A 21,819-nucleotide genomic window follows, 5' to 3' on the forward strand; every position below is an offset into this window, starting at 1 on the left:
TCACCTTGAAACAATGAAACAAAGCAGGTCTTGTAGTTGTGTGTGTATATGTTCATCTAAGACAGCTGGCTGCTGCTGGTAACTTTCTGTAGGAATGAGAGCAGTCTTAAACTTCCTCTTACTGCAGCTAGAAACAGAATAAATATAGTTACAAGATGTTGAATTATTCCCTTAAGAAAAGTGATTAAAGTGATTTCCCTCTGGTTTTCAAACGAATTTCCTTCCTTGTGTCATGCCGTGCTGAAGTATTTATATGCACGATTATGCTAACTTAATCCTTAACCAACCACAAAAATTAATATATCATTTGGATGCATCTGGTAGAAACCCAACAAGTGAGACTACCCAGATGGGGCTTCTTCTCCAGGACAAATCTAAATAAGGTTTTTTCAATGTCTGCGTAAATGCATCAGTCTGGAGCTGTTCTAGAGACTCTTGTTTCTATTCTCGGTTTTGCTTGTTCCTTCTTTCTCTCTCTCATTTGCCTTTTTCCCTCCTCTCACCCCTTGAGAAGTAACTCAAGCCTTCAATTCTGTTTTCCTCTGTTTATTCCTGCAGCAATATACACACACACACACTGACAAGAGGACCACCTAGAGTCACATCATGCACTCACTTCAAACCACTCAGGGCTCCACTCGTCTTTGCTTCACTTCATTTCACTCGAAAGTCAGCATGTTAACAAAGGACAGCGGAGGCGACTGCACCAAAATAATAATGGGCACTGCAACCCATAGGCTCCCATTGGGAGAGTTTATTTGTTACATGATCACTTGACATTCATTATTTAATTGGATGCAAGACTCCTGATTACATCAAGAGTTCAAATCAAACAACCCCCTCTTCCCACAGTTTCTATTCACAGTCTCTAATGCCTTGATAGGACGTCAATGTTTTGTGAGATGCACATGAGGCATGAAGAGCCGTTTGGAGAATGCAGCACACAATTTAAATATATCCACAGTAGTTGCTCCTTTGGAAGTCAGTCAGATGCTCATCTAGCAGTAATGGAGAGAGAAGCAGTTCTGGAAATGGAAAGAGCTTCAGTCCCCAGATTCAGCCTTTAAGCTGCTTTAGAGGATTGCTGGGTATTTTTTTTCTCTCCCTCTCTCTAAAACAGACTGCCGATATTGGCTCTAAACCAGAACGGGAGAGGGCAGAAGCCCTGAGCTTTCACTGCGCAGTTACACAGGGCAGAGAAGGGCCAAGCTGCTTTGTCTTGGCTTTATAATCCACTCTTGGGTGACACGTGACAGCAGAGACTTCTGCCAGTAAGGTGTTGCCTCTCCCTGCTGTACACCCTGCTGTAAGAATTAGCTTCATCACAGTGAAAAGGTTGTCACTCAGAACAGTTTTTTATTGATTTGCAGTGACCTTTCCCTCAATAGGTCCAGTTCATGGATTTAATTGATGTTCAAGGTTATGTAGCAGCCACAAGATTTAGTGAGTTTGTTTTGAGAGACACTTCCCAGACAAGTCAGAGTTTTATTACAGTATTCATCCTCTTTTTTTTCTAAATACGCATGTGCATGTTGATCAAGGTTGAGTTACAAGAGCATCCTCAACTTCAGACTGATTTTAAAGGTATCCATGCGACAAAAGTGTATGCATAGTTGTTTAATTGTGCAGAGTTTTAAACAGTGTTGACCTTACTCACTGGAGTGAGTGGCATAAAAATTGGGTACTTCAAAAAGTAAGAAAGATACACCCTAAAACCTCATGCTGTTATAAGGTTTTTGTGGGCAAGCATTTGATAAAGGTATGCAGAAATATAAAGTAAATTTCTAAAGCACCAGTAGGGTCCCTGAATGCAATTCAGCTGAGATGAATAATTAAAAAAAATAGCTATTCAGTAATTCAAGGGCAATAACCTGAAGTAACAGGGTCCCTGTTTTTATTTATTTATTTTTGTTTCTTTTTTTTATTGAGTGGAGTTTGCCCCAAAACACACACACACACTATCTAAAACACACACACACACACACACACACACACACACACACACACACACACACACACACACACACACACACATCACCTGCTCTTTAACTATAGTTTAGCTTTTTCACTTGAACTTTACCTAAGGTTATTCACTGTAATTGGCCAATATCACCCACTAGTGGAGAAATCATGGTATCGCAGTTTTTAGGCACAATTCTATCATTAACCACACGGTAGCAGTGTTTAACCAAATATTATTCGACGAAATATTACGAAAGGTACCGGACAAACCCGAAGCGAACCCCGGAAGCTCTGTTGTTACTGGTGGCTTTCAGCCCGTTGTTCAAACGATGTGTCGCTTGCTGCAGATACAGCTGCTTTGAGGGTTAAGAGTTCAGCTGAAACGCTACGCCAGAATGTATTGAGACAGAGTTCCCAGGAAAATACATGACGAATATTAAGGTTTGTAATTTAGCTGTCACTCCAAAGGTTTTGTTTTTTCACTCGTCATTCGTATACAGTGTTAGCATGCTAGCGGCGTTAGCTTATTTTAGTGGCTTGTTAGCAAGCGAGATTTACCAGCCATCCCGGTTGCATGTGAACTGTCAGGCTAGCGGTGCGTGCTGGCGTACGTGCGCGCGTGTCTGTCTGCGTGCCTGTGTCGAAGTGTTGAGTTTCTGTCACGACCTCTGCAGGTATTGTAGATCTGAAGATCGACCCCAGTTGATGCTTTTAGCTGGCAGACAGATAGTCAGTGATACCTATACTAGTACGACGAGTTCCACTGATGGCGGATGATCAATGAGAAAGTGGTTTGTGGTCTGATCAGTCATACCTCTAAGCAATCTTTTTGAGTGACGAGACGCCTAAAGACCCCTGATAATAATAATATGTATCTGGTCAAACTAGTTTAAAACAAAAAAAAAAAAAAGTCCTTTACATTTCAGTTTAGTTTCTTAAAGAGTTGCTGAAAGGTTTACATGGTTAGTTTTTTGTATCAACGTTGAGGAACTGGTCGTGTTTTTTCCCCCGTGTCTATTAATTTGTGTATTTGATTAGTGTTACTATAGTTTGACCACATTGAGCTGATCCAAACAGAGAAGGACTGATTGACCAACTCGGGGAAAAAATGTTACTGTTTATATTTGCAGTTTCACCTCATCACCATGACTTGCCTTAATTATGGGTGTGCCACCTGGAAGTAAAAAATCAGTTGTAAATATAGATGGAAAATACTCTCATTCTGCTATAAGGAAATTAAGCGATGTATAAACTGATAGACAGAAATGGTTTCTTCAATCTGTAATTATGGCTGGTCACGATCAATAAATAAATAAATAAAAGTAATAACTTCAGTTCATTACACTCTGTGGAAACTGAACAAATATTTGTGTGCCTTTTGTCTTTTTCAGGCAGCAGTCCACATGTGTATTTCGTCCTGAATGCTGGCCCAGGAGGTGCACACCACAGCATGCTGTTGTGAAGCTGGAACATATTAGGTATGTAACAAGAGCAAACAGAGGAAGGAGCTTGTGTCACCAGTTTGTCGCTTATGCAAAACCTGGAGAAGTTGCATTCCACTTCTTGGTTTTGGCTGATGAAAAGCCCTCTAGCGAGATTCAGATCAGCAGAGAATATTTGCTTGATTCACTTGCAAGCTGGTTTAATTTATGGTATTTTCAATTGTTAATAGCGAATCTGACCTGCAATATTGAATTCTAATGGTGTATGTAAAATGTGACAGTGAGTTGTAATATAACTAAGTAAATCTTTTTTTTCATATAATTTCCTTTCTTGCTTAGCGTGTTGGGGATATAACAAACCTCAGATTTTAGAGGGGATGAGTAACAAAAAAGAAATGGAAAAAGCAGGGGGAAATCTTTGGATCATGAACAAAAATTAAACTCAATAATTCAATCAGATAACGTCTGATTTTAACAGGATTAACTACTTTTAAACAGGCATTAACTGCTGCACGTGGATATCATGGTAGAGGAAGATGGAACCACGAGATGATATTGTCGGCGTTTGCATCGTGATCTTGGTTTCTGTTTTGGTGGAACTGCTACATCCCTGTTGGCATGCGATGACTCAAGACTAGTGTGAGTCCCATAAAGTGATCTGAGCAGGATAGCGTTTGGGTGCTGTTTCTGGTTACAAAGATAGGAAAAGGAGGAGAGAGGACAGTTGGTGGCTGTAGTGTTGTGCCCTCTGACTGGGAAGGGCAGACAGCTGGACAAGCAGCAGCTGCGGCTTTAATGGACCTCCTCTTTATTGACAATGGAAAAATCAATACTCCTTAAACTAGCAAGAGCATTTTTTGTCCTCTTTAGGATGGTGATTTTCTTTTTTGTTTGTTTTTATTTAGTTTAACAGTCTACTGGCAATGCTGTCTGTCTTTACCTGGCCTGTGGTCCTAATGGCATCAGCTTTGTGGATATTAAACTTCAGCGTGACTTCTTAACATACAAATGCAATGTTGCCAGTGGTATTGGGAATATGCAATGAGTGAATGAGTTATTCTTTTAGCAAGTCTAGCTGACTGCTGGTGATTGAGCAGCTTTTCCTCAGTATATTCATCAACTGGCACAAACAGTTTTTCCTGTCATTGTAATTAATTGAAGTGAAGCATGTATATGAGCTAGACAGTCGGTCACTATCAGTTTCTGGGCTGACTTTTTCAGTTCCTGTTATACCCATTAAAACTGGGTGGGAAACAGTAGCTCAGCTTTGCTATATGAAATATTGCAGTCTGTCTATACGAAGGAAGTGCAAAATTCAGCGACACACACAGTCATCTCATAACTGAAGCTTTATTTGTGGTTTATTGTTTTTGTTCCGTACCTCACACTCGGGTCGCTTGATAACAAACTTCCTTTGTTTTAAGATAGTTTTTATATATAAACAAGGTTTAAAAACATGGAGAATTTTATTAACGTAAGACATCCTGTATTTTGTTTTTTTGCACGATATAGAAAAAAAAATGCACTGCTGTGGTTTATTTGGAGGGTTACAATATGCACAGAGTGGTCTCATTAGATTAGACCAGAGATGCCAAACTCATGTTACATCCCGGGCCACGTACAGCTCTCTTTGATCTTATAGTGGGCCGCACCAGTGAAACTCTCCTTTTTGTCAGTGTAAATAATAGGACTGCCACGATTAGTCGACTAGTCATGATTACGTCGACTATCAAAATTGTCGACTACAAATTTAATAGTCGACGCGTAGTTTAAAGCCTTGTAAGATCCTGAAAGTATCTTACGTGTATCTTAAGTGTATGGTTGTGTGTGTGTGTGTGACAAATAAAATTTGAATTTGAATTTGAAAGACGCAGGAATAAGTAGTAGGATTTAAGAGTGTAATAACGGACTGAAACAGAAAATGACAGCACTGCATGTACAAGGATGCCAGCTGCCGTTAAACCTCCAAGAAGAAGAAGCAGTCTCCGATATCGTAGCCGTGTCCAAATTCAGGAACCGCATCCTCTTGTGCCCGCATTTGAAGGCCGATTACGTTACACCGACGCGACAAAGGCTTTCCAAATTTGAAGACTTCTGCAAATGCAGCCGACAAATGTGTTCTACTTTTCCCCAGATTTGAAGGATGGGTCGGGCGTATGGCCCAACCTATCCCAGAATTCATAGCACGGCTCAGCATATTCCTGTTTCCAACAATGGCGGCAGCTACTTAGTTTTAATATTACTCTTATTATTCTTTCTGGGTCACAAAATAAACTTTGAACATATTTTCAGGCAAGAATGGAGCTGTGTAAACTTCAAATATCTGTTCGGTTTATCAAGACACCACATATTTGTAAAAGCGCTCCGACATTTTCGGAGACATCTGTTACCCACCAGCTCGATAGCTAGCCGGGGTTCAAGGCTCACTAGAGCCGGTGAGAACACCGGACTCCCGGCAAATCATTTTCAAACCCCCCGCGGTCTTTCGCTACTCAGGTTAAACATGATATATAAGTCACTTAGATAACTTAAAACTGTTATTGTTTGGCTTTTTTCAGTGTTTTATTTGTTCCCGAGTAAATCGGTTTGGCTGAGATTAAAGTTATAGTTTTTACACAGCTGAATAAACGTCAAATAGAAAACTGATTAAACAGAAGTGTGAGATGGTAGAGAATATACTCCAGTGCCCTGTTATATTTTAGAGAGCAAGGAGCAGACGAGACTGAGTTTATTAAGCTCCACTGAGACAATCTGCAAAATTCATTAAAAGTTTAATAAACTATCATCTTGTCTTTATTTTTAGTTAGCACATACCTTAAACACTTCAGCTGTAAGCTAATGATAGTTATATAAGGGCAGACGCATGCTGGTGCAATAAGCTGTACGTTTTATGTCCAATGGATGCATGATCTGATTAGTCGACTAATCGCAAACATAATCAGTGACTAGTCGACTATTAAAATAATCGTTTGTGGCAGCCCTAGTAAAGAACTTTAACTACACATTTAGTCCCTGATATATTTTAATATGAAAAAGAAGATATCAATATAAACCATGCATACCAGTTTTTCTTCACAATGAAGAAATGCTGCTGTAGTAAATTAAATAAATCTATTTGGGATGATTAAATTGTAAGAAATAAGTGTGTAAAATGACAAAAAAGTTCTGGTATCATATTGCCCAATCTGTATTTTAATTATAACACGAGATGATTTTGTTATTTGACAGAATGTCCTTTTTTTTATATAATCAGTTAACAATTTTTTTTTTAAATTCTGGAGCTACTGGAAAAAGAAACATACTTTTCTGTAGTAGATGGCAAAAAACAAACTTTCTGTAATTTAATTTATTTATTTACTTTGATGTAGTATTAATGGTTATTAATGAGGTATTCAGGAGAAGAGCTACAAAAACTTATGAAATTACAGTTAAATGCCCCATATTTATGTCCTCCTTAATATTTTCCAAAGCTGCCAAGCTGGCCAGATTGGAGCCTTTGGCAGGCTAATTCTGGCCCTGGGCTTTATATTTGACACCCATGGATTAGACACACAAGTTACGACACAATGTGTGTATAGGGACATGAGTGTGTTTTGAAAAAATATATAAAGCAGCACAGCACATTTACCTTTCTGAGTTTGTGTTCAAAGGTGTGTCTGTTCTTCTGTTGTGTCTGACACTTCTGATTAAAAAAAGAAAAAACTATTGTTCTTGAATGAAAGGAACATCAATTAACAAGAGTGGTTAAAAGCGGCAATTTTACCACTTCTGTGCTTGCACACTGAAAATTAGGATTTCTTTTCACAATTTGTACTTAAAAAAACATCACTCCATCACAAACAGACTGTCTCTGAAAGGGCATGATAATCAGACAGGTATGTCGTTAAAGGTAACCTTTAAAAAAATACAAACATATGGTAAACATTTGTTTTGTGCACTATATCTGTAGCTAAGATATGTTAAAGCAGAGACAGTTTGACCACTCTTACTATCTGAACCAGTTGTTTGCACAAGTTATATTGCTAACTTGCATGACGTAAGATTTTATCCATGTAGAAAGTGTTTGGAAGAATTTGTGTGTTCTAGCACTTACTCTTGTGTAACAATATAGATAATTTCCCATATTATCAAAAGGGACAATCCACACAGACTATGAAACATGCACTACTAAAGTGTCACCTTGCAACACAGATTTTACAGAACACCTCTATTATTTTGAACCAGTTACCGTGAAATCACTTTGGGACTTGAACTGAACTCCCAAAGAGAAAGAGGATGTCTGTTTTCTGGCAGCCAGAAAGGCACTATTCAACACTGCAGGGTAAAAACCTCATACTGCAACTTCAGTGAAAGTTACTGTCATGGAAAGGTGTTGAAGGTGCAAGCACAAGCAAATATCACCAGGGTATTCCAAAGACAGTCTGATTAGAAATTCTGCACAAGACTGACTGCTTAGCTTTGCACCACCCTATCTCCTGTCTCATTTTATTTAAATGCTTACCTAAAGGAAGCAGCTAAAGCACCTCTACTATTCGCCTTAAGTCAATTCTGTAGCATGGTAATGAGGAAATAGTGTAAGATTGATGGGGGTGGCAAGACCTTGTGCAAGGTTGTTCTTCTGGCTGAGTCTTATCACTTTAAGGAGCTTTAATATTTGTGTTTGGTTAGCAGGGGCGCTTGTATTCTGTTGTGAAAACTGGACATTGTATTAATTTTTTTATTCCTCTTGTCCCTTTAAAATGCCATCCGTTGTATTTCTCTGCTCCTCTTTATATAGGCACGTGAAGCAGACACTCATGTGCACTAAGGATGCATCAATCCCACAGTTTCCGGTCTCCATTTGGCTTTGGGCGTATGCCAATACTGAGTATACTGATCAGATAATAATGTTAAATTAATAATTGTATTCCTTGGAGTCATTCTTTCAGCAATTTATTTGCACTAGTCTCATAACAGCTCAGTGTAAGAGTCATTAGGCTACTGCATATTGGTATAATTTTCCAGACGTGCAAGTTTCTCCTTTCCCTGTTGTTCTTCTGTCACCTCCTCACTCGTGTGTTATGTGTGGAGTTGAGGTGATGAGAGAAAGGTACAAATAGTTGACGACATCATATAACCTTGCCACAAGTGAGACAAAGTTTGCCCCAGTTCCCCCCAGATTTGCTGTCATACGGTGCTAGACCCTGGATGGATGGAATTGTTTTTCTTCTTCTTCTTCTCCTTCTTCCCGTTTGAGTGTTTGGTGGTTCAAGTGTTCCAGCAATGGTAGAAACACTAGATTTGACCTTAAAGTAAGGCTGTGTGATTTTTGTTTTCTCTCTTTTTTTAAATACCAATACCAAATAATCTAAAAATCTTTGTTATATTATTTGGTTTGTCTTTTTTTTTTTTTTTAACATAAAACCTACAAGCCAAAGGGAAAATAGGACCACAAATTATTATTAGCCTTTATTTCTCCTGAACATGTAGCTCAGCTGTGGGATCAGTTTCCTAAAGGTACCAGAATAGCCATTGATTTATCCTGAAGCTGTGGAGATAGTTTCCCCAGCTGGTCCTGAATGTTCGCTTGCGACTTTGAAGAGTACGCCAATGAATCATGCTGAAAGGCTCAACAGGCCCTGAGCTTTGAGGGGGTTGAGTCCAGGGTTGAGCCACATTGATCATATACATACTTTGCCCCATTTGTGTCAGCTGGCATCAGACGTTTGTCCAAAACTTTGAATTTGTAAAGTTGCCATAAACTATTAAGAAATGATTTGATTATGTGATTTCAAATTATTTTGGAAAGCACTCTGATCACTAGTTATAATCACTGCTGTCCTAAGGTTTAGTTGTCATTTTACAGATAATAATGACCTAAGAATAAGTACCTTACATTCTTGTTTGATGCTATTTGTAGAACTCTTAATTAACACACATTCCTCATTTTTTTTCCCAAACATTTTACTATTTGTCTCTTTGATGTACTGCTTCTAGCTTAAACCGTATTTATTAATTGACTGCAATTACTTTTACTGCTACTAAGTTCGAATGTCTTTCCTCTCTCTAGGGCAGAATGCAGTCTTCAAACCACAGATTACGAGATATGGAGCAGCACCATCCGCTGCTGTCAGCAGGTGCGGATGTCGAGACAGGTAGCCTTGCAGCCGGAGTGATGGTTGGAGGTCCACATGTGGGTCACACAGCAGGAAACCGCACTCTGTGGTTTATTCAGGACAGCTGTGGTATGGTGTGTGCAACCATGACCTGGTTCCTGGTTCTGTACGCTGAATTTGTTGTGAACTTCGTCATGCTTTTGCCTGCCAAGAACTTCTGGTACTCGCTGTTGAATGGCGCTACCTTCAACTCACTGGCTGTGCTTGCGTTGGCCTCGCACCTGCGCACCATGCTGACTGACCCGGTAAGTATGTTTAATACAGTAAGGGTGGAGAAGGCAAAGGTCACTGAAAGTGTGAGAGTTTCAGTCTGATGGTAATAATTTGTTTTTGCAAACAAACAACATTTACAAATATTAAATAGAACCAGGCTTATTGTTGTAATTTTGCAAGCTAAATTTTTGGTGTTTTGGTTATCAAATCATCTTAATGAAATAAAGATGTGTGGCATGATGCTCAGAGTTTGTATAGTAGTCTTACTGCAGTAGATGTTTTGACAGTGAAGCTTACACCATGAGTGAAAATCACTGACAGTGATACTTGGAGTCACTCACTGATGTAATCTGGGACACTAAGCTTAGGGATAGTGTGTGAGTGGATGCTGTGCACGAAAGCAGCACAGTGCAGTCTTCTGAACTGAATTTCTGTCAGCTTGTTACTCTAATCTGTTAAGAGCATTTGAGGTTTTCAAAAAAACGTTCAACTTTTAATTTGGTTTGCTACTGACTTTGCTTCTAATACTTGGCGAATAGTTTAAATACAGCAAAGTCATGTGTCGGGGGGATTGCACGTCTAATACTGTTAGTGCTGCTGTTGAAATGTCAACTGATTCTAAGTCAAAGAAACTAAAATGTCTGGTGACAGCCCCACTGTTGCCTCCAGCCCAGTGGCCCTTCCTGAACAAATGCTTAATTTAAATCCACCAAGTAAAACACAGAAGTGTACGCTGTAGTGGAGAAACTGGAGTTTCAGCTGTACTTTCAAGGTCTTAAGGTCATCTGTGTATTTGAGTTTAAGTGGGAGTTACACACTGGGTGTTTCAGTCGACATGCCAAAATGGTTTTGGGCAAGATACTGAACCCCGAGTTGGACCCAGTGCATTCATCAGAGTGTGAATATGTGCGTGAATGCTTGACATGTGTGCTTGTGTGAATGTTTGCGTGAGAGGGTGAGTCAGACATTTTGTATAGAAAAAGCTGTGAGTCCTCAAGTAGAATAGAAGAATTGTGAATAAGAACCAATGCATCGGTTTGTGTCTCAGTTGGACCATTGCCATTTTGGGTTATTAAGATTAATTACTTGTATTACTTTATACAAGTAGACATTGTGTGCTTTTTTTTTTTTTTTTAAATTAAAGTATTTTTTCCCCTCTCACAGCCTAGAGACATTAAGAACAGTGGGTGAATTGCTGTATATGCTTGAATTCTCAATGACCCCAGCATAATGCATTTATGTGGATCTTTATAATAAAAAGCATGTTTCTTTTTCTGTCTGCCCTTTTCCTTAGGGCGCAGTTCCCAAGGGTAACGCAACAAAGGAATATATGGAGAGCTTGCAGTTGAAGCCTGGCGAGGTCATCTACAAGTGCCCAAAGTGCTGTAGCATCAAGCCTGAGAGGGCACACCACTGCAGGTCAGTCTAACACCATGCATACGCAGCAGGCAAAGCATGAGCAGCATGTAATGAGAACAGAAGCACATTCAGACTCTGTGACTTAGTAATACACAGGCTTGTTGTAGCAGGAAAAATGTTCCTTAAAAACATATTTTATGAAAGGACAAACAGAGTAGCTGATTACATTTGCATTAGCAGTCAGTTTGTCATGAATTAAACTCTCCTTTCTCCTGCCTGCAGTATTTGTAAACGATGCATCAGGAAGATGGATCATCACTGTCCCTGGGTCAATAACTGTGTGGGAGAAAAGAACCAGAGATTCTTTGTTCTTTTCACTGTAAGTACACAGTTGCAGTCATGAGTTAATCTGTTTGTTAAAGTTACAAAGCAAGTAGAAATGCTCGTTTTACATATGAAAATACTGTTTTTAATCCTCTTAGAAAATTGCTTGTTTTCCACTCATTTTAAATTTAAATAAATACATAAATTACATTTTATTTGGTACTACATGGGAGATATTGCAAAAGTCTCCCCACTTGCTTCATTTCCATGATCAAATAAGCAGCTCAGCTCAGTAGAGATGCACCGCACAGCAGGAACATGCCGACATTAAATGTGCTTTCATGGCCATCTGTGACTCTCTTGACAGAATCAGCACTTCTTTCTGGTTTCGTGTGCTGACTCGAACTTTTTTGAGGGCAGAAACATAAAGCTGTCATATATGGTTGAGTGGCACAAGGTCATAGTTAACTTTCCTTTCAGATTGCCATAAAGGAGAAGTTATCTGTGGAAACACAGGTTCATCATTTAATCCTTTAAAGCCCAGCATATTGTATTTGATACATGTGTTTTTGTGAGTTTTTGAGACCTCTACATCATCAGCGTAACTTTTTTTTTTTAACCCTCAGGATAGGATATAAAGGATATAAATTGCATGACACATTTTTAATGACTAAATTGCAAAAATATGGTTTATGTAGTAAATGTGATATAAATTAAAACTCATGAATATGTATATGCAGATTAAAATTCAGATTCAAATATTTGTATTAGTGCTGTCAAAATTAACGCGTTAACACAAATTAATCCACCATCACGGTCAACGCGGTTAAAGTTTTTAATGCAATTAACACATGTGGTAGAACCTGTGTTAAAAGATTGAAGAAAACTATTCAAATTCTCTTTGAATTTAAGTATAGATTATTTGTTTATTCTGCATTTACTTCATTATAATGCATAAATGTCTGTTACAAGCTTAAATATAAAGTTGAAAAAAATCAAGTAATCAGGATCAAGTAAATGCGATTAATCGCGATTAATTACAGACAATTTTGAGATTAGTTAATTTTTTTAAATCTATTAACACCACTAATTTGTATATATTTTGTCTAAATGGTAAATGGCCTGCATTTGTATAGCGCTTTACTTAGTCCCTATGGACCCCAAAGTGCTTTACACTACATTCAGTCATTCACCCATTCATACACACATTCAGACACACTGGTGATGGCAAGCTACATTGTAGCCACAGCTGCACTGGGGTGCACTGACAGAGGCGAGGCTGCCAGACACTGGCACCACCGGGCCCTCTGACCACCACCAGTAGGCAAACATGGGGTTAGTATCTTGCCCAAGGATATTTGGCATGCAGCTAAGAGGTAGCCTGGGATCGAACCACCGACCTTCTGATTAGTGGCTGACCTGCTCAGGTGGCAGAGCAGGTCAGGTGGCAAGGTTCAACAAACACTCCATTATCAAAAAATTAAAGATTTCTGGCAGTTATTTCATGGTTCAGGTTTTAAAGGGTTAAAATTGAAAGTTGTTTTTGTTTTTAAGTCTAAATACTTAAACTTGTGAATAGAGCATCTACTTGTGAATGTAAAATTTATAGTTTAAGGCTACATTACTCCAGTGAATGTCAGTAAACTGTTGGGTTGTGAGTGGTTTTGCTTACCTTCTTTGTTTTGTATATGTGACTTTTTTTGTTCTCTTCATCTCTCCATAGATGTACATAGCCTTGATTTCTGCCTATGCCCTCGGCCTCAGTGGCATGCACTTCTTCACATGTATTAAACTTCAGTGGAACGGTAAGGCTTCTCTAACATAACTTTGAATCAAAAACATGAACACATGATGTCAAAGACATGCAGTTTAAGGCAGAAATACAACTATTAGTACAAGTGGTTGAAACTCCTTAGAGACATGAAGAAAGGAAGCAGAGTATGGAAATGAAAGAGATTTTTATCCTGTTGTCAGAACAGCTACTCTGCACAAGTCATTGAAGTTGTGCAGCAAAGCCATCATTGAGCTGTCATCCATCACTTCCCGCTCCCTTGTGGGTCTGTCTGTAAGAGTGAACCAGAAAATGAAGATAATATTCCATCCATCCATCTTTATCCGGGGCCGGGTCGCGGGGGCAGCAGCCTAAGCAAAGAGGCCCAGACCTCCCTCTCCCCAGCCACCTCCTCCAGCTCATCCGGGGGAACACCAAGGCGTTCCCAGGCCAGCCGAGAGATATAATCTCTCCAGCGTGTCCTGGGTCTGCCCCGGGGCCTCCTCCCGGTGGGACATGCCTGGAACACCTCACCCAGGAGGCGCCCAGGGGGCATCCTTACCAGATGCCCAAACCACCTCAGCTGGCTCCTTTCGATGTGGAGCAGCAGCGGCTCTACTCTGAGCCCCTCCCGGATGGCCGAACTTCTCACCCTATCTCTAAGGGAGATGCCAGCCACCCTTCGGAGGAAGCTCATTTCCGCCGCTTGTATCCGCGATCTCGTCCTTTCGGTCACTACCCACAGCTCGTGGCCATAGGTGAGGGTAGGGACGTAGATCGACCGGTAAATTGAGAGCTTCGCTTTTACACTCAGCTCCCTCTTCACCACGACGGACCGGTGCAGCGTCTGCATTACTGCAGCTGCAGCGCCAATCCGTCTGTCGATCTCCGGCTCCCTTCTCCCATCACTCGCGAACAAGACCCCGAGATACTTGAACTCCTCCACTTGGGGCAGGACCTCATCCCCGACCCGGAGTGGGCACTCCACCCTTTTCCGGCTGAGAACCATGGCCTCACATTTGGAGGTGCTGATCCTCATTCCCGCTGCTTCACACTCGGCTGCGAACCGCTCCAGTGTGAGCTGGAGGCCCTCACCCGATGAAGCCAACAGAACCACATCATCCGCAAAGATCAGAGATGAGATCCTGAGGCCACCAAAGCGAAAGCCCTCCGCCACTTGGCTGCGCCTAGAAATCCTGTCCATAAAAATTATGAACAGAACCGGTGACAAAGGGCAGCCCTGGCGGAGCCCATCACCCACCGGGAACGAGTCCGACTTATTGCCGGCAAAGCGAACCAAGCTCTTGCAGCGGTTGTATAGGGATCGAATGGCCCGTAGCAATGGGCCAGACACCCCATACTCCCGCAACACCTCCCACAGGACACCCCGAGGGACACGGTCGAATGCCTTCTCCAAGTCCACAAAACACATGTAGACTGGTTGGGCAAACTCCCATGCACCCTCAAGTATCCTCGAGAGGATGAAGAGCTGGTCCAGTGTTCCGCGACCAGGACGAAAACCGCATTGTTCCTCCTGCATCAGAGGTTCGACTAGCGGACGAACTCTCCTTTCCAGCACCCTGGCATAGACTTTCCCGGGGAGGCTGAGGAGTGTGATCCCCCTGTAGTTGGAACACACCCTCCGGTCCCCCTTCTTAAAGATGGGGACCACCACCCCGGTCTGCTAATCCACGGGTACTGCCCCTGATCTCCACGCAACATTGCAGAGGCGTGTCAGCCAGGACAGCCCTACAACGTCCAGAGCCTTCAGGAACTCGGGGCGGACCTCATCAACACCAGGGGCTCTGCCACCAAGGAGTTGTTTAACTGCCTCAGTGACCTCGCCCCCAGAAATTGGCGGGTCATTCCCCTCATCCCCAGACTCTGCTTCCTCCTTGGAAGACGCGTCAGTGGGATTGAGGAGGTCCTCGAAGTATTCCTTCCACCGCCTGACAATTTTCTCAGTCGACGTCAGCAGCGCTCCGCCAGCACTATACACAGTGCAGGTAGAGCACCGCTTTCCCCTCCTGAGACGCCTGACGGTTTGCCAGAACCTCTTCGAGGCAGTCCGAAAGTCTTTTTCCATGGCCTCTCCGAACTCCTCCCACACCCGAGTTTTTGCTTCAGCCACTGCCCGAGCCGCATTCCGCTTGGCCTGTCGATACCTGTCGGCTGCCTCCGGAGTCCCACAGGCTAACCAAGCCCGATAGGACTCCTTCTTCAGCCTGGTGGCTCCCTTCACCTCTGGTGTCCACCATTTGGTTCGGGGATTACCACCACGGCAGGCACCAACCACCTTGCGGCCGCAGCTCAATGCAGCTCAATGCAGCTCAATGCAGCAGCTTCGGCAATGGAGGCGCTGAACATGGTCCATTCGGACTCGATGTCCCCCGCCTCCCTCGGAATGCTGTTGAAGCTCTGCCGGAGGTGTGCGTTGAAGATCTCGCGGACTGGGGCCTCTGCTAGTCGTTCCCAGCACACCCTCACTACGCGTTTAGGTGCACCAGGTCTGTCCAGCGTCCTCCCCCGCCACCTGATCCAACTCACCACCAGGTGGTGATCAGTTGACAGCTCAGCCCCTCTCTTTACCCGAGTGTCCAGAACATATGGTCGCAGGTCTGGTGATACGATTACAAAATCGATCATCGACCTACGGCCTAGAGCGTCCTGGTGCCACGTGCACTTATGGACACTCTTATGTTCGAACAAGGTGTTCGTTATGGCCAAACTGTGATTAGCACAGAAGTCCAATAACAAAGCACCGCTCGGGTTCAGATCAGGGAGGCCGTTCCTCCCAATCACGCCCCTCCAGGTCTCGCTGTCGTTACCCACGTGAGCATTGAAGTCTCCCAGCAGGACAACAGAGTCTCCAGGTGGAGCACCTTCCAGCACCCCCCCCAGGGACTCTAAGAAGGCTGGGTACTCCGAACTGCCACTCGGCGCATAAGCGCAGATGACAGTCAGGACCCGTTCCCCGACCCTAAGGCGCAGGGAACAAACCCTCTCGTCCACCGGGAAAAACCCCAACGTACAGGCAGCAAGCCGAGGGGATATTAGAATACCCACCCCAGCCCGCCGCCTCTCACCAGGGGCAACTCCAGACTGAGACAGAGTCCAGCCCCTCTCCAGGAGACTGGTTCCAGAGCCCAAGCCGTGCGTAGAGGTGAGCCCGACTATATCTAGCCGGTACCTCTCAACCTCACGCACTAACTCAGGCTCCTTCCCCACCAGAGAGGTGACATTCCATGTCCCTATTGCCAGTCTTGGCAGCCGGGGGTCAGTCCGCCAGGGCCTCCGCTCCTGGCCGCCACCCGGCACACAATGCACCCGACCCCTATGGCGCCTCCTGTGGGTGGTGGGCCTGCGGGAGGATGGGCCCATGTCTCCTCTTCGGGCTGTGCCCGGCCGGGCCCCATGGACTAAGGCCCGGCCACCAGACGCTCGCCCTCGGGCACCCTCCCCGGGCCTGGCTCCAGGGCGGGGCCCCGGTAACCCTATCCCGGGCAGGGTAAACTGTTCCCTCGGTGTTTTTTTCATAGGGGTCTTCTGAATCGCTCTTTGTCTGGTCCCTCACCCAGGACCAATTTGCCATGGGAGACCCTACCAGGGGGCAAAAGCCCCCAGACAACATAGCCCCTGGGATCCCTGGGACACACAAACCCCTCCACCACGATAAGGTTGCGATTCACGGAGGAGATGAAGGAAATGAAGATAATATTTCATTCTTCAAATTCTAGCTTCTCTTCGTCTCTACAGGATAATACTCTGACCTGAGCAATTGTATTGTAGCAAAGGGACTATTTTAATGGTCTGCACTAGATTTTATCCAGTGACCTATGTGACTTTTAAACCCCCAAAGGGAAGACATTTACCCTTTTAGAATCTGTCCTATTTTAAATGTATTGTTATTTGATTGGCATTTTATATTCTGTTTTACTCAGTTGTTCAGCGCACTCTGAAACCTCTAACTTTGTTCCTCTAACCAGAGTGCAGTGAGTTCTCTCCGGGGGTGTCTGTGCTGCTGCTTATCTTCCTGTGTCTCGAAGCCATCCTCTTCCTCACTTTCACAGCTGTAATGTTTGGTACGCAGATCCACTCCATCTGCAATGACGAGACGGTCAGTATCTACTGCGCCAACCAAGCTTTGTTCCTTTCAGCAGTGGAGGGATTAAATGTGCATGAATCGAAGAAAGAAGTCATAGACTAATTTTATCAAGTTGTTACGGTGTCATATTACTGCCTCAGCAATGTCATCTCATTGGTAATCATGATCATTCATTAATTTTAATCTGTAAAAGTCACAGGAAATTCACCTAAAAGTTGTGTACCCAGATAGCAGTGATATATTATTTATAAAATAATCAACTGAGACATTGTTCAGGCGTACATTAAATTTCTTTAGCTATAGTAGTATATTTAATATGCAATGACTTTCGTTCTAGTTCTCTGCGTAAATGTTTGTGTTAGCATGATAATGAGAAAGGAAATGGACAACTTATTGAGAATCTTTCCTTTCTGGTGGCTTCAAATGTGTTGCAGGAAATTGAACGTCTTAAAAACGAGAAACCCACTTGGGAGCGTCGCATGAGATGGGATGGCATGAAAGCTGTATTTGGGGGTTCGCCATCTTTGCTGTGGTGCAATCCGTTCACAGGCCTGCGTCTGCGGCGCCTAATGCTGTTGACCCACGGTCGCCGTGGTGGGTCTGAGTTTTCTGTCTGAGAAGACTGCAGACTGATGCAACTCACCGACACCTCACCGTGTCTGGTGTGGTGGAAAAAAAGGATTTCTTCTATGCCCTCTTCGACTGGAGCTACCATGAACCTCCTGCGGCGTCTTTCCTGAGTAGGTGACAAAACATTCTGCAGTAATGGGACCCAAGTGTATCACAATCACTACTGAGAGTCTGTGTTGTCTATCACATGCTGATGTGGATCCAACACATGTGATATTGCTTTGCACAAATCAGATGAACAACAGGATTTTTTTTTTGCAGGGTGGGCAAAATGAGGAGCTATGTGGTTTGTGTTGTTTGGTAACGCATGCAGTACGTAACTCAAGTGAGTCTTTTTATTCCCCACCATCCAAGATGCTGTTTGAACTCAACTAATGCACCTTGGGACACAACTTGAGTATGTTTTGTTTGCTGTGCACATGAGATTGGAGAAAAGTCTTTGAATAATTTTTTTTTGAGGGATGGATCAACAACATCTTTCATCATCACTGGAGCCACACAAGTGGGTCGAAATGGAAAGTGCTTGAATTATTTTTCTTTTGGCCCAGACAAGAGAACCACTGACAAGGGATTCACAGTCAAGGACATGCACTACTTACATGACACTTGAGGAAAAAGCTTGGTTATGGAGCACAGTGGTCATTAGAGTTTGAACTGTGCTGCATGTATAAGGCTTCATTCAGCATCTTAGTCTGAAAATGAGGCTTTAATCATCTTAACAAGCTACAATGAACACAATGCTCATTCTTATCTAGGAGCTGGCTTTTTCTATCTCTTCATCTCTGTTGTTTTTTTTTGTTGGGGGGGGGTCCTCGAGATAAAGTTGTTTAGGTTACTCGAGCTAAAAGAAATTTATTGGTGAAGCTTTATCACCATGTGCACACCTCAGCAGATGACCATGACTCACAGGAGACGACTACTGCTAGTCTTTATTTGGACAAAACATTTTGTAATAATTGTATATGTGTATCCATTTCCATCACTCCTACATGCTGATCAACATCTCCTTATCTCTGCAATCAGTTAAACAACAGGACAACTGATGGCTGTGCTTTCATGATGACGTGAATTAGGCCGAAGACTAAATGTTACTAAGTTTGCGTTGTTTAATGTCATGTTTTGTTTTGTTTTTAATCTCTGTGTGGGAAATCAGAGGGAACTTCTGTGTAGTAGAAATTTTACTATATACAAAAGATGTCGGAAAAGTCTTCATAGCATTTTAAACCCTAAAAAACAACGTTATAAGCCCTCAAGACAGAGCCAAGTCTCAGACATGGTCACTTTACATGCTCCTTGGCCACCGTGTGTAACAATGAGTTGAAAAGGAAGGTTTGAAACGTTAGCACAACCTCCTTTGGCTCATTGTTTTCACATTCTGATCGACTGTGCAAAGCTCCATTGTGAAGTCAGCTTGTAGATTTGAAAAGAGTGCTTTGCTGAAAAAGACTGAGGTACCAGGCTCACTATACGAGCTTTAATACGGTCTCGGAGAGCTCAGCAGAGGCTTGTGAGGCCTTTTTTCCTATTACTGCAAAAGTTTCAGGCATGTACCATCTAGTGGCAGGACAGCAGCAGACACTTTCCCAGTGTTATTATAACATTTTGCCATGCCTTTGAAACATCAAATCAATTTCATTTTTGAGATTGAAAGATATTGTGATTTTTTGAAAATATCAATTTTGTGGCTGCCACTCTCCTAACTTCACTCTGCCTAACTAACGAGTTTGTTGGCACTGGATGAATGTGGCTTTTCGAATCTGCAGTTTACAGTCAAGTCCAGATGCACAGGCTGGTATTATCAAAGTATTGTCAAGTCTAGACTCTTACTATATTACTGCTGTTTGTTTTCATCTGTGGTCGTTAAGAAAAGGAACTGTGTGTCCACTGTTTACAATAAATAATATCTGATGCTCTATGGCTGTAATGTTGTGAAAAACATGCTGTCATTAGAATGGTATTTGACAGCACTGTCATCAGAAGGGTCACAGCACTGAAAGCTAATTAATATCAGGGGATTATTTTAATGCTGGCCTCATTTCTCATTTGTATTCTGCTGGATTTCATATATTTCCTATTTAAACATTGCTTTACTTTCACTATATATAGATCATAGAACATTCAACAAGTCCCTAACATGCTAAAAACTGAAAACTGTTAAAAGTTAAGCTTCATAGAAAGTAGAAAATGAAACTTTTTATAACTGAAAGAAGTTTAAAATTTCTCAGAAAATAATACTAAAATTCCCATTGTTTAGTTTTGCACGTGTATATGTTGCTAATCATGCAGCAGCTGAATAAATGTGTTGCAGGAAATGATGACGAGTCCAATAAACTATTATGTCATTAGATTAGAGGCAAATATCAAAAGAAATAACAGTTCTAATGCAGTGCTGAACTGTAAGTTGGAGTTGTTGTGGGTACATAAACAAAAGTAATTGCAGATATTGGTGTGTCAAAGCATTTGAATTTGATTGGTATCATTTGGGCAAGATTGATACGGTCAAGTATTTGACAATAGGACGTCCTGCTCCATGACCGAACTCTTAAACTGTCTCATGTCTTTTTCATATTTGGTAACAGACTCGATGAATGCTGAAGGACTACACTGATGATCTCTGCTTTCCGCTGTATGACTTTAAAAAGCTACAATCACCACAGGAAGATGAATGTTGAACAACATGCAAAGATGCTTAAACCAATACAACACTATTCTGTCAATGCTTTTTTTTTTCTCCTCACAGTAGTTGGCAGTTGAAGCAGAGTCCTGCAGAATATAAAGGATAGAGAGAATTTTGTGTTGTGTCGTAATGGTTCTTAACAGGATGGGTGTTTGATCACAGATTTACCGTTAATATCACCATGAACAGTTGTGAAAGTTTTGTGTCCTACACTCCTGAGAGAATGTTTCTTCAAGAACAAAAGTCCTTCAGCTTTACAAGCAAAGTATAAAGGTTACTATCAACAATATATAAATGGAATGTTTTATTCAAGTTTTTTTAATGGTGTCATAATCTTATGATGTCTTATATTGTTAATGTCATACTTTTACATAATAAACTTGATTAATTTAAAGCTATACACTCGGATTAATTGCCTGTCATACTCATGCTCACGTGCTCCTGATTTGCTTAAAGCAGTTCAGCAAGTGTGAGGTTGGGCAGAATTTGGAGTGGATTTTGATTTTCATCATACATTATGGAGTATATGTATATTAAGTCATTTGTGATCCAGCTGCAGTGTGCAAATCATCTTTCAGTTGCTTCCTTTAGGGGTTGCTCCGTCTCACCCTACCCCTCGTTTCCTCCTCTGTCACACGAACCCTCTGCATGACCTTCATTATTACCTCCTTGAACCTTCTATGTGGTCTTCCTCGTTTCCTCCTGTCTGGCAGCTCTGGATTCAGCATCCTTTGTCCAGTATATTCCACAATCTCTCCACTGTGCATGTCCAGACCATCTCAGACGTGCTTCTCTAACTTTGTCTCCTTCATGCTCGACCTGAGCCATCCCTCTGATATATTAATTTCTTCTCCTGTGCATGCCGGTTACTATCAACAAAAACCTTAAAATCTCTAGCTCTGCCACCTCCTGTCTTGTTGTTAGTGCCACCATATCCAAACCATACATCATAGCTTTTAAAACCTTCCCTTTCGCTCTTCCTCCTTTCCTTCTGTCAGAAATAAATACTGCCACTTAATTCCATCCATCTGGTACTGCCTACACTCTTTTTCACCTCCCTTGTTCACTATACAAAAAGGTTGACCCCACGCACCATCACTAACTCTACATCTACTAAGCAAATCAGCAGCAAAAAAAAATACACACTGTAATTACATAATTAAGCATTTAAAGTCTTCAAA

At 42.1% G+C, this 21,819-nt stretch overlaps 1 protein-coding gene across 1 annotated transcript; it reads left to right on the top strand.

Moving 5' to 3' along the window:
* The first annotated feature begins 2,271 nt into the window (after positions 1–2,271).
* On the top strand, positions 2,272–21,032 carry zdhhc7 (zDHHC palmitoyltransferase 7). Its single transcript, XM_087832975.1, has 8 exons — positions 2,272–2,403; positions 3,354–3,440; positions 9,454–9,804; positions 11,067–11,191; positions 11,414–11,510; positions 13,179–13,260; positions 17,213–17,343; positions 17,766–21,032. The coding sequence occupies exons 3-8, from the start codon at positions 9,460–9,462 to the stop codon at positions 17,946–17,948; spliced, it is 963 nt and encodes a 320-aa protein (XP_087689101.1). The 5' UTR covers positions 2,272–2,403; positions 3,354–3,440; positions 9,454–9,459; the 3' UTR covers positions 17,949–21,032.
* The last annotated feature ends 787 nt before the right edge of the window (positions 21,033–21,819 follow it).

The sequence above is a fragment of the Neolamprologus brichardi genome, chromosome 1 (assembly GCF_056152115.1).
Source record: "Neolamprologus brichardi isolate AB-2024 chromosome 1, ASM5615211v1, whole genome shotgun sequence".
In the NCBI taxonomy this organism is placed as follows: Eukaryota; Metazoa; Chordata; class Actinopteri; order Cichliformes; family Cichlidae; genus Neolamprologus; species Neolamprologus brichardi.

Coding starts and splice junctions, on each gene's coding strand:
- zdhhc7 (XM_087832975.1), top strand. CDS start 9,460: ATGCAGTCTTCAAACCACAGATTACGAGATATGGAGCAGCACCATCCG. Junction 13,261..17,212: donor TATTAAACTTCAGTGGAACG/GTAAGGCTTCTC, acceptor TCCTCTAACCAG/AGTGCAGTGAGTTCTCTCCG. Junction 17,344..17,765: donor CCATCTGCAATGACGAGACG/GTCAGTATCTAC, acceptor AATGTGTTGCAG/GAAATTGAACGTCTTAAAAA.